At 47.7% G+C, this 12,533-nt stretch overlaps 1 protein-coding gene across 1 annotated transcript; it reads left to right on the plus strand.

The window, feature by feature from the left end:
* The first annotated feature begins 1,076 nt into the window (after positions 1 to 1,076).
* On the plus strand, positions 1,077 to 8,513 carry ubald2 (UBA-like domain containing 2). The gene is made up of 3 exons (XM_084571464.1): positions 1,077 to 1,327; positions 5,782 to 5,838; positions 8,143 to 8,513. Exons 1-3 carry the CDS (start codon positions 1,208 to 1,210, stop codon positions 8,503 to 8,505), a joined length of 540 nt encoding a protein of 179 aa, XP_084427590.1. The 5' UTR covers positions 1,077 to 1,207; the 3' UTR covers positions 8,506 to 8,513.
* The last annotated feature ends 4,020 nt before the right edge of the window (positions 8,514 to 12,533 follow it).

The raw sequence follows: 12,533 nt of genomic DNA on the forward strand, positions 1-12,533 counted from the left end.
CTGATCAATTATTTAAATATCTCATGTTTATTCATAGATAAGACATTACTGTTGTTGGGTATTTAATCGTACCAGCACATTCCTCTTATGTGCTTTAACTGATGTGCTGATGCTGAGAACTGATCAGTTCAATAATGGGTTGTAAGCTGCTGCATAATTAGAGGTTGACTGGACTGCATATTTATCAATTATTATATGTTAAATACAAAGTTATTCTTTTATTGTGCAGATATCTATAAGTATATGCTGTTTCTAGAACATGAACTAAGAAGCAAACTACTATTTATTTATTGAAATAAATCCATTGTAATCAGTGAGGTATATGTTTTAATATTTATATCAATATCAAAGAGCCGGATCCAGGATTCAAACTACTTTTAGCTAGTGTAGTATTTCTATGTGCATTTGGTTGGGTTTATATTAAGTAAATACACTAGACATTATAAAATAAGTATTAAATGTATGTGAATAATGCACTTAATTCATTTGCGTTTTAAATAAATGAGTTTACATTAGCTGGAAAAAAAATCATGTTCAAATATTTTGCAATTTGTAATTTAATGTAATGTAATTTAAAAGGTATGAATATGAAATTTAAATTACGGACAGATTGTTTAATATAAGCGCATTTTGTGGGTCGATTGACTAAATAAATTAAATAAAAACAAAAGAACAATCCGTCTGTGTTTATGTTTGTATTTAGATATACGTACCTGCCGGAGGAAGCAGCCAATCAGCTCTATGAATTCACGTCAAACGTAGCGCTCAAACACATTACGTCAGTGTAACGGACACGAACAATAGCGCGTGTGTAACAGTATCGGGTAACCGCAGAGGGCGGGGCGGATCCCATCGGCTGCGGGTCTTGCTCGGCCCCGCTCATTGAGACTGCCCCGAGCCCTTAAAACGAACGCACCGGCGAATTTAAACGGCTTCCCTCCGCCAGCCAATCAGCGCCCGTCTACTACTAGCGCCGGCCAATCGGCTGCGCGCTACTCTTTGTTGTTGGTGATGACACGAAAATATTGTTGTTGCTGTTGAGGCTGCGGAGACTCAGCAGCGGTGGGAGACGGACAGGCAGGCAAGGCAGGCAGGCAGGAGGACGGAAGGACGGTTCGCTGGGCTCGATTCGAGGCTTTACTTTATTTTTCATTTAGTTTTTTGTTTTTCTCGAAGTAGCGGATTAGTGTGTCGCGGGGAAGCAGCCATGTCTGTGAATATGGACGAGCTCAGGCACCAAGTGATGATCAACCAGTTTGTTTTGACGGCTGGCTGCGCCGCGGATCAGGCGAAGCAGCTTCTACAAGCGGCCCACTGGCAGTTTGAGGTGAGTCAACGGCTGCGGCGTTATTCACACTAAACGTCTCCCTCTAATATTACAGCACTGTGTTATACGTAGGCTGTGGACGAATATCTACTAGTTCCTGGTGCTGTTTAGTTTGACTACCCGCTTGTTCTGCTTTACGACCATGCGCCCCCGCGGCTAACGTTAGCTCTGCTACCCGACCTGAGGACGTGGTGCTCGGCTCAATGGCCGTTTTTTGTTTACATTCTCGACAGAGCCTCCACCGTGTCACCGCTAAGCTAGCTTGTTGTTAGCCTTAGCTGCTGGCAGGATTATCCATTTTTTTTATTTTTTTTTTTGAATTTTATTGTTGAATGACTTTACGTTAGGATGTTTATGAGCCATGATAACGTGTTACTCAGATGTAAACTCACGGGGTTGGGCTTGTTTGTTGTCGGAGCACAGAAAGTAATAAATCAACCTCCTCCTCCTGCTAACTGGTAAAAAACAACCGTTAAATAACTATATAAATAAAATAACAAATAAAGAAGATGTTAGTTAGACTGCCAGATTGCTCATGATTGAGATTGTCATTGCACAGGAGCAGCAGATAAAGAGGTCAGACTCTGTGCTGGCAGCTCAGCCTCTGACATTGATCCCAGTCTTGTCCAGTTATATATAGACTGATTAAGATGCATTATCCTTCCAGCTGTTCTCACAAGAACAAGTCTTCCTGTGCCGCTGACGGCAGTCAGAAGGAAAACGGTTCAGCTCTTGCCTGCTTTCAGTCTGAGTGCCTTTTGGCTTTGGGTCGCCCCGATCAGACAAGAGAAAAGAAAGCACTGGACTCAAGGCGATCCGTGATCAGATCAGACGTTGTTACACTGGTTGTCCAGTGAATGAATGGAAATAAATAGCAGCTGCAGGCCTACAGCTTTTAGTAATGGCTCTGCTGTTTGCGCTTCAGTTTGTGTGTCATGCATGCAGAGTTAGTCGTTAAGTTTCTCTCAACATTTATCAACTTGCGAGTCATTTCTGAAACTCTTTTATCTCCCCAACCATCGTGGAAGTGAAAACACACATTCACTGAATGTTTAAAAAGTTGTTTTCTAAGTCGTAGTTCTGTTTTAGAGTCAAAACAACAAAAAAAATGCCAGGAAGGAAAGAAGAAACGGTAAAGCCACATTTTCAAACTCGTCCAGGACAAAGCCCGTGGCTCTAAGTCCTGGTCCGTGTTGGAACAGCTGACAGACACCTGAAGGATCTTTGACATGGAGCCTGAGCCTCCAGATGGCTCCTGTCAGACCACACCTCTCTGCTGTAATGAGCGGGTGAGTGGGTCAGCGCCGGGGCTACGGCCAGAGTGCCCCGCTCCAGAAGGGGGAGGGTGGAGGCTCGGCTTGTCTCAGCCGCCTCCTGAGGATCGGAGGGGTTCTGACTGACTCGTCGTCTTCGGACGTACGTGAGATGAGGCCTGCGGGGAGTGGGTTTTGTTTAGGTTTTATTGATAGTGGATGCGGTCGGTTTGTTTACAGAAAAACTGAGAGAAGTTGCTGTTTTTTCTATGTGAAATCCGACGAAGCGCGAGTGTTTGGATTCAGGTGTTTAGAGAAGTCGGTGAAGTGGCCTTAAGGTCACTTGGACAAGAGCCGAACCCTCAGACATCTGATGAGGAAAAGCATCTGATTGGTGAAAGTAGCGTTGATGTCGTGTATGTAGAAAAACTTATAGAATATTTTGGATTTAGTTTCATGAGACAGTTTAAATAACAATTAGTAGGTTCATTGATCTGCAGTTGTAGACGAGGAGAGTTCATCCAACTTCCAAAATTGGAAAAAATATCACCAAGCCACCACTGTCAGTCTCTTCTGTCAGTGTCAGGACGTAGTTAAACAGCCCATTGTCTCTGTCTGCCATCTCGTGTCCCGAGACCTGAAGCCTGAAGCGTCTCAGAGCTATCAAAACAATCGTTGCTGCGTTCGCCCGTACGGGGGAAATACAGACTGAAGTAAGACCGAAGCTTTGAAGAGGAAGGACGGGCTGTTTTTAGGGCTTGCTGAATAAAGAGAACAAACTGTAAAAAAAAACAAACAAAAAAAAAACGCTGTCGTTACTGTAACTGCTGATACATTAAGAGCAGCGTGGTCACGTTTCCCTGCACAGTGATGCACACACACACACACACACACACACGACGGACCTTTATGCGACTCTTGTCTTTTCAAAATAGCGCACTGAACATCTGCAGTCACAGCCACATGGTTAAAAACATCTCACTGATCGCGACTCTGGGGATTATTTTCTTGATTAAACATTAGTTTGGGCTAAAAGTGCAAATGAAAAGCGTGAAAAAGTCTTCTGACGTGAGAAATGTTTGACATTTCTGCTCGAAAACCCGACCGCCAGGGTTACACGCCCGCCAGACTGGCTGTCGATTAATCTTTATAGGTAATGTTTTCTTCAGTTCTGCAAGAGGAACTTCCTTTTTCGCAGAACGAGAATGCTGCATTTCTGCGTTCAGTAATGTTGGTTTTAACACTTGGGCGATGACGTTGCTGAGTGAAAGTAAAAATCAGCAGTAATATGACTGAAGCCTTCTCACGTCACTGCGACGGTCCAGTGAGGGAACGTGTCTTGATCAGGAGCCGCCGCCGCCGCCGCCGCGCGTTTCCGACGGTGTGACATCAGCGGGGGGCGACGCTCGGCCCCAAAAAACCTGAAAAATAAACCTGAGGCGAGACAAAGAGCGGCGTGGACCCGGTGGCTCTCTGCACAATAGCGGAGGAGCACTTTCACGCTTTGATATGTGAGTCACGTTGTACGGCAGACATTCCTGCACTGCCGCTGCTGTTGTCAAACAACCACAGCGTGGGGGGAGGGAGACGGGAGGAGGAGGGAGAGGAGGGGGGCACATTACATTCACTGAAGTGTTGGCAGGAAGGAGGGCTTGAAAAACGGAGCGACGCCGAGCCGCAAAACGAGCTCACACTCCCCGTCTTCTTGAGTTTCCGTCTTGTTCTAATCCACAGACGCTGGACTCTCCCACAGCTGTCACTGACAGCGAACTAACCACAGACACTAGACTGTGCTACTCTTCTTTTTACGAATAGTGAGCCAGCCAGAGACGCCGGACTCTCCCACAGTCCTCCCAGACAGCGAAGCCCACCTCAGACCTCTCACACTCATGGGGTCGGTACCCGGAGACGTGGCCCTCAGAGCTTCCCATCATCACAGTGAATCACGCCGCCGTCAGCTCCTCAGGAATGTTTTCTTGTGTGTGCGGAGGAAGCAGAAGCAGCGTCCCCCCCCTCTTCCCCAAAACCATTCGTCAGCTCTGTTTATCAGGCCGTAGTTTCTGTTTCTCAGGTCACCGACTGTGTTTTTCATTCACGCCGGCCTCGGCTGTGTTCACAACAAAGAGGAACAATGCAGAGCAGCCGGCTTGTTTCCTTGTTTGCACAGCGAGGCGGCGGAGAAATCTGATGTTTACATTTCATAACGTCCCCCCCCCCCCCCCCCCGCGTTCCTCCACGGTCGGCTTGGAGGACGAGAGAAGACGTTGTTTTGTTTTTTTAGACGAATGGATGTTTTGTCTTCTGAAAAGATTCAGTTCACAGCCACTTGGTGCAAACAGTGTTTATCATGTGACGCTAAACAAACAGTCCATGTCTCAGACCTGGACAGTTTACTATCAGATGGGACGAAGACAGCTCACGTGTCTCAACACACCATGTTTTGGGGAATGGTTCATATTTGGGAACCAGTGAGATTCTGGTATTAGCGATTATCAGTTAGTCAATAAAAGTCCATTTAAAGCTAAACATCAATACATAGATATATATGTCCGGGATAAATACGAATTTAAATGTCTAATATATTGTGTTGTGTTGTTAAATGTTAAAAATGTTCAATTAAATCCATTTTTCCAGATGAATTATAGGATTATAGGACCATTACAGGATAAATTATGGGATTATTTCCTTAAATGTTTTCCCGCCCTGCTTTAGAATTTAAAATCCTCATTCCTGAGAAGATATAACTGTAAATAAACCTATAAACTTGGTTAATGATTCCCAGCCTTGTGATCCCTGCCTGGTTTCAGTCTCACTTTGACGGCGGAAACGGATCTTTATAATTTCATCATGCGAGTCATTTCGTTTCTTCAGAAAACCCTGCCTGAAGCCTCTCTCTCTCTCAGTTCGTCCGTTCGAGCCTGTAAACGCCTCGCTGCGTTCTACAAACCCCGTTTCAGGTCCCGGCGTGGAGATAATAGTTTTACCCCCTGAGATCATGTGACCCGTTGTGTTAACTGACCCGTGGGCTGATGGTGAAAGATGGGGGGGATGGGGCAGTTCTTCCTATCTGGGCTGGGAGGATAAGAAGAAGAAGACAAATGTTTGACTTGACTCCTCGTGTGTTTTTGACTCGTATATAAATCCAAGCTGAAGTGCTGAAAACATAATTCCTCCTCTTCTTCTCTCTCTCTCTCTCTGCAGACGGCCCTAAGCTCTTTTTTCCAGGAGGCTAACATCCCCGGTCACCCCCACCAGATGGTAAGTGCATTTAGCTCCCCTAAAACGAAAAAAAAAAAGCATTAGACTGAACGTATGTGAGGCTGAGTGATGGACGGTGGGACGGATGCACCCACTGACCTGCAGAGTGGACTGGACTCCAGCTGCATGTTCCTGCTTCTGAACACGGACTCTTCCTCAGTCAGGACGATCCACGGGAGCAAAATAAAAGTTGTGTCGCGTCTCTTTTGGACAGACTTTAAACTGAGCGTCCTCGTACAGGAGCTGCGAGACACTCGGCCACATGAATGAGCCTGAAATATTCCTCTAAGGCCGGTTTAGTTCCCGGGCAGGAAGTCGTCTTCACACTTCACTCAACTGATTTGAAACCACGTCACATTAACAGTCCCTCTGCTGTCGGGTGGAGGAGGCTGTGTGAGGTCTCCGTCGCCGTTTAATCTGCGACTGCAGCCGCGTAATAAAATAATTACCGGCCTTGCGAGGAGTAAAAGAAACGTACGTCACCGCGCGCACACAAAGACTCTCATTATAGGAGTTGTCATGTGCGAACGTCTGAATCCCACCGACCGACCGACCGGCCGGCTGGGCCCGACCGCACTGCACCCTGGGATTTGTGTGGATTCGCGGTCGCGCAGGCATCTGCAGCAGGCAGCGTTGTTTTGTTTTCGGTTTGGGCGTACGTGCTGGCTCGCTGCTCTGGGAGGAGCGTGTCGCAGCTTGAGAGAACGAGGAAATGTGCGGCCGGGCCCCGGGTTTGTTATTATTTTGGGTGACATCATCTCGCCCGGGGCTTTTGGGGGGGAGGAATACGAGGCTGCTGGAGAGGTCTGACGAGGCTGAGCATCAGCTGCGAGACAGCTGCTTCCATTTCCTCCTCCTCCTCCTCCAACATGGCCCCGAGGACCCTCGTGGAGCCACGTCGGGAGGAGAAAGAAGCCAGTGTTGCAGCAAGAATGAGCCTTTAATGAAAGATCGTCACAGGGTCTTCATTAGCCTCGCGAACATGAAAACCGCACAACTGTGAAGGGTGGATGGGGAGTTATTGGGAGTCATTCATTCAGCGGGACGAACCAAAACAGGAAGCAGATACAAAACAATTAACCCACGACAGAAGCTGCTTGGGAATTCGGTCGTTTTTGTGGCCGCAGTCGTACAGAGTGAGTTATTTCTTCCTCAGTGAGTTTATTATAAACAAGAGATGCTGACAGATAACTCTGCTACTTCCAGTGGGACAGTTAAACAACGTATGAACAAATATAAGCTCATATACACCGATCAGCCACAACATTAAAACCTTTAGACCTGGTATTCATTCATGTGGATGTTACTTAGACATGTAGCACCCACCTAGACCAGACCAGGCACCCCCACCCCATAGCAATGACACTGTGGGATGATCCACAGATAGGACCCTCCCCTCAACCCATAGGACCCAAAGTCCCCCCGCTAACAACATCCCGTCGCCAGGATGGACACCCTCAGAAGGCCCATGTCCATTCTCTGATGAGTCACAACTGTTTCCGAGGCACAAGGGAGACCTACACAATATTAGGAAGGTGGTCATAATGTTATGTCTCATCGGCACAGCAGCTGTCCTTTCTGTTAACTCTGCTCGACCCCAGATCGGACTGTGTTTTCACATTTCACACAGGAGAGTCCAGTCCCAGAGATTCACCCTGGACGGGGGTCCATCAGGTTTGATTATTAGCAGGGTGGAGGTGAAGAACATTCACTCCGAGCAGCTTGTGCAATTTCTGTTTACCTCCGAGTTCCTTCTTCTAAATATACAGAACCTCGCTCGGCCATCCCGCCGCACAGCTGAGGCATCTCCTCTTCTATTTCTGGCTGCTATCGGACGCCTGTGTTTGTTTGTGTGTCTCCGCACCGCTCCGCCCGGCAGCTCGCCACCTTTCGAATCACGCTTCGATTCACGTCCCAAAGACGTTTAGCGCCGAGCTCACATGACGGCCAGGGGGGACGGAGCGCGGAGCGGGATGAAGCGAGAGCGCTGGAAGTGGTCACGCTGAGGGATTGTTCTGCTTTTGGTCGGACAAATGGTCTCCTCATGACTCGCCTCTGCCCCACGCGTGAACTCTCTGCCTTCACTTTTACGAGCGTACATGCGTCTGATCCAGAGGCGGCTAAATTTAAACGCGCCACCTCCGTCAGCCTCTTGTGAAAATAGATATCTGCTTATCTAATCAATTAGTCCGTCAGAAGGAAACAAATCTGCTGATGCTTTAATAAGACGGTTAAAAACACGCTCAGGGTTTCCTCCGCTCCTCTGGTTTTAAAACGCTCCCCCCTCTTGCCTTTATTCCACAGATGTGTACTCCCAGAAACACTCCCGCCACGCCTCCAAACTTCCCGGACGCCATCACCATGTTCTCCAAGCTGCGGGCGTCCGAGTGCAACCCCGGCGCCGGCAGCGGCCCCTTGCAAGTCTCCATGGCCTGCTCCCCGCCGGGCCCCTCCTCCACGTCGGGCTTCGGCTCCTTCTGGGCGTCCTCGCCGCCCAGCCACCAGCCGCCGTGGATGCCCCCGTCGTCGCCCACCGGCCACCACATGCACCACCACCACTACCACCACCACCACCACATGCAACAGACTCCCATGTGGCCCCCCGTCTCTCAGCCCAGCGGCTCCCAGCAGCCCCCCGTCGTATCTGCGCTCCACGGCCAGAGATGAGACTGATCGGGCGGGTTTGAGGAGGGGGAGGGGGCGGGGGGTCGGCTGTATCAACTGTAGCCAAACAAGTTTGTTTCGGGGGGAGGGAAGTGGGAGGGAGGGAGGGAGGGGGTTGTGTATGGAGAAAGACGCAGATTCTGCTGTTTTTCTTCTTCTTCTTCTTCTTTTTTTTTTTTCCTGAACTGAAGACGAGCGGTTTGGCTTCGGCAGGTGACACGCTTCCTGTCCCGTCTTCATCACGAGACATCGGAGCCGAGGAGGAACCTGGGGTGTTGGGGTGGGATGGGTGGGATAGGGGGGGCACTGACGAACTGAACACAGCAGGACTCTCAGAGCCGAAAACAAAAAAAAACAAACACACACAATGCAGAAACTTTTTCTTCATCACCGATGCAACCAAGCCCAGGACCCGACAGAGCACTTACAGAGGAGAGCAGCCATGTGATCTGTTGAAGTGCTCTGTGATCATTTTACTTTATTATTTTTTCTTTTTTAGAAATAGTCCGACAGGAAGTCAGCAATAACCAGCAGACAAACAAAGGAAGAGGAGCTCAGATCTCAAGAAGGTTGTGAATGAAAAGGCCTTGGAAAGTGTTTGGAGGGCACGTTTGTGTGTGTGCGTGTGTGTGTGTGTGTGTGTGTGTGTGTAGAGAGGGTGGATCAGATTACTAGAGGCACAGCCGTGAAGTTCAGTTTCATTTACAGTCGTAAAAAAGGTGACAAACGGGTGAAACTGAACTCCGCCTGGGCTTCTGTAGAATTTAGACCTCGGGCTGCGCTTCTCGCTATGAATCAGAGGGAGAGCGTTTGAACGACGCGAACAAAGATGGCGGCGGGAAGTGACAAACCGACGGCCTCGTTCCATCAGCCAGAAAAACTAAAACTGAACATTTTCTTTCAGATCGATTGTAAACTGATTGTGTTTGGACAAAAACAAGACGATTACTGTTTGAACCGTCCCGTCGTTTTAACGCAAGATCAACAGATTTAAATGTGGGGTTTGATCTTCCAGAAGTTCTCAGGGTTTCATCGACTCGTTTCCCCGTAAAAGCTCGGACTCAAACCATCAGGTTGCGCAGATTAAAACGCAAAATAAGACTCCGGATCAAGTTTCTGGGATTTAAAGGTGGATTCCTTAAATTAAAAAAAACGTGGAGCTAAAGTACGTTCCTGTTCCTGTAGACGAACGGCTCAAATCAAAGACTGTCTAAAAAAAACATTGTTTTTAACCGTGTGCTCTCCGTTGCGTCACACGCGGCCGCCATCTTTGTTTGGCTCAGGAAGCAACGTGGTGCGGCAGATGTCGTGTTTTTTTTTTTTTTTTTTTTATTTTCATCCAGATGATTTACTATGAGGAAATACCTGTTAAACCGTCAGTGGGTGTCGTTTCGGGGTGAAAGGTGAGAAGTACACGCCGGGGTTTGGTTAGGAAACGCACGCGGCGAATGAGGAAAGACGATCTGTAAAGTTTGCAATAATTTGAGCTGCCACATTTATAAGAGGAGGAGGAGAAGAGGAAGAGGAGGAGGAGGAGGCCGTGAGGGTTTTGTTTTTTCTGGCGGAAAAAAAGAAAACAAACTCCTGAACTGATCGCCTGTTTGAAAGTTGTAAATAAAAGCCAAAAGATGAACCGATGAACTCGCAAAGGACGCACGTTTAACTGAGTTTTTTTTTTTTTTTTTTTGACGGGCTGCTGGCACCTGTCTCTGCGAGAGGTTTGGAGTCCAACTCAGTGAATTTCCACACAACCTTTCAGACTCTCAACCACTCCTACCTCCGCCTGTCTGAATGGGAGAGGCCGTGTGTGTGTTTGTGTTTGTGTGTGTGTGTGCGCTCTGAATGTATTCTGCTGCACACGGGATCAGCGAGTTTAAACGGGCCGGCGAGGGGGGAGTTCACCACAGAGCTGGTTGGACGGGTGAAATGTGTTTCGACCTGACGCATGAGTTTAGTCCATTTTTTCTTTTACCACGTTTTAGATCAGCGTCAGCTTTGAATCGTGAAAGAGTCGCTTTGAGTTCTTGTCGGCATCAGGGAGTCAGTGAGTGTTTGGAGGCTGAGAGCAGCTTCATTTCGAGACAATCAGCCGTTTCTGGATGATTTTTCACAGATTAGCCGTCCAGCAGGATGTTTGGGCGATAACTTCACCGGTCAAATAATCTGTGATTCAAAGGAAAAATCTGCCCCCGTGTGTCTTGGTGTCTAAAACGATTACATGCAGGATGAACACTTGACATATTATGCAGAGGGAGATTTACTTTTAGATTAAATCCATCACACTGCGACGTCTTCCTGCAGTTCGAGGGCGCGGCTCGCACCTGATTTCATTTCTGATTTAGAAAGCATCACATGTCCAAATAAAACAAAGGCGGCGTGTTGAAGTTGGAACATGAGCGTCTTGGCCAGTCTGAACTCCACAGATATTCAGTTTGACGTGTTTTAAAGAAACATAAAATCCACTGTTTTGTCTCTTTAAGTGTGTCCACGGCCCTGGAGACATTTCTCATCAAACGTCTGAGCTCTGACAGCAGTTCTCTGACCCGAGGGCGGATTTTTCCTTCCTGAACTCCTTTCTGGACGAGTTGAGGCAAATGTGGCGCGCCTGAAATCTCAACTCCTGCCTGGTTTGTTGTTGGTGACGGGGTGTGTGTGTGTTGATTACTGTAGCGCAGACTCTGGGAGAGGGAGGACGGGCGGGCGGGGAGGGGTGCCTGTGAGTTTTCCTATGAGCTTCCTGCAGCGTGGATTACGAGCTTAGCTCCGTGCTGCTCCGGAGGCTGATTGTGTTCTTTTTTTTTTTTTTCTTTTAGCTCCACTTTTTTTTATTTTGGAATTTCTAACCACATTTATAAAAGGTCCAGCCGATGCGTCCCGACCACTTTGAGGAGTTTTCTAACCCGGGCGGCGTTTTCTTAAAGACAAATTTACCTCCCATTTTTTTTTTTTTTTTTTAGCTCTTTCACTTGGATGACAGTGTACTTTCTCATGGACCCTCAGATATCCGCTCTGTTCTAATCCATGGCTCTTTTATAGAGATTTCTTTGTGTTCATTTCCTTTTTGTTGAAATTTGTATTTATATGTTTAATAAAACAAGTTATGATCTGCTTCTCCGCTCCAGGTCCATCTGTCACTGTGGTCAGTGTGTCATCACTGTTTTGGTTTTTACTGTAAGAGTGAAAGAAAGACGGTTGGGGGAGAGGGGGGGGGGGGGGACATGAGCTGAACACGAGCTGAACGGCTCCTTTTGTATCAGTGAGACTTCAGATTGAGGAAGGATGTGGTCGGACAAGAGTGTCAAACTGAGCCGGCGTTTGTGTTTCTCATCAGCGGTGGAGGAACTGGTGTGTAATAGACTGCAGAGTGTAAAGAGGAAGCGTAGAGTTATCTGCAGTGACGAATAAATAAATAAATAAAGAAAAGAAAAGAAAAAAGGCTGAAGGGACAAACCACAGGTCATTTACAGAGCTGAGTCACTCATTGAGCTTCACATCGCCACAGACGTGACTGAGGACAATCATTCAGAAAGTAAAAGCACATCTCTCTCATTCATTGTGTTTTCAAAGGATTCGAAAACTCCTCTAAAAAGACTCCAGGTTTCCCAGGACACCCTGCTCCACACCACCCTGCCTTTAAAAAAAAGCCACTCGGCGCACAACGCAATTCTTCAATGACAGGAAGCTATCGGGGGCGAGTTGTAACCACACCTTTTCACATTTACTCATCTGTGTGCCCTTCCTGCTCGCGGCCTCGTGTTTCTGTGAACAGGAAGTGCACTTCTGCTGGCAGTAGTGAAGCATTCCCCCCCCCCCCTCCCCGCGTGATGTGATGCAACGCTGCCGGGGCGGCCGGCCTCCTGCCGCGCAGCGCCGACAGCTGAAGGCGACAACAAGAGGAGTTTTACGACTCCTTGTACACGCTGTCTGTGTCTCCTCTGCAGCTGTGGCTTCATAAAAGCTCTGGATTGTTTTGGTTTTGTTTTCCCACATTATAAATTAATAATCACCAATAAGAACATGATTGTATTCGT

The sequence above is a fragment of the Chelon labrosus genome (genome assembly GCF_963514085.1).
Source record: "Chelon labrosus genome assembly, chromosome: 21".
Taxonomy (NCBI): domain Eukaryota; kingdom Metazoa; phylum Chordata; class Actinopteri; order Mugiliformes; family Mugilidae; genus Chelon; species Chelon labrosus.

What these genes read in the sequence shown, in the direction of transcription:
- ubald2 (XM_084571464.1), top strand. Translation starts at nt 1,208, where the DNA reads ATGTCTGTGAATATGGACGAGCTCAGGCACCAAGTGATGATCAACCAG. An exon ending in CGGCCCACTGGCAGTTTGAG is followed by an intron (nt 1,328 to 5,781) that starts GTGAGTCAACGG and finishes CTCTCTCTGCAG; the next exon opens with ACGGCCCTAAGCTCTTTTTT. An exon ending in CCGGTCACCCCCACCAGATG is followed by an intron (nt 5,839 to 8,142) that starts GTAAGTGCATTT and finishes TTTATTCCACAG; the next exon opens with ATGTGTACTCCCAGAAACAC.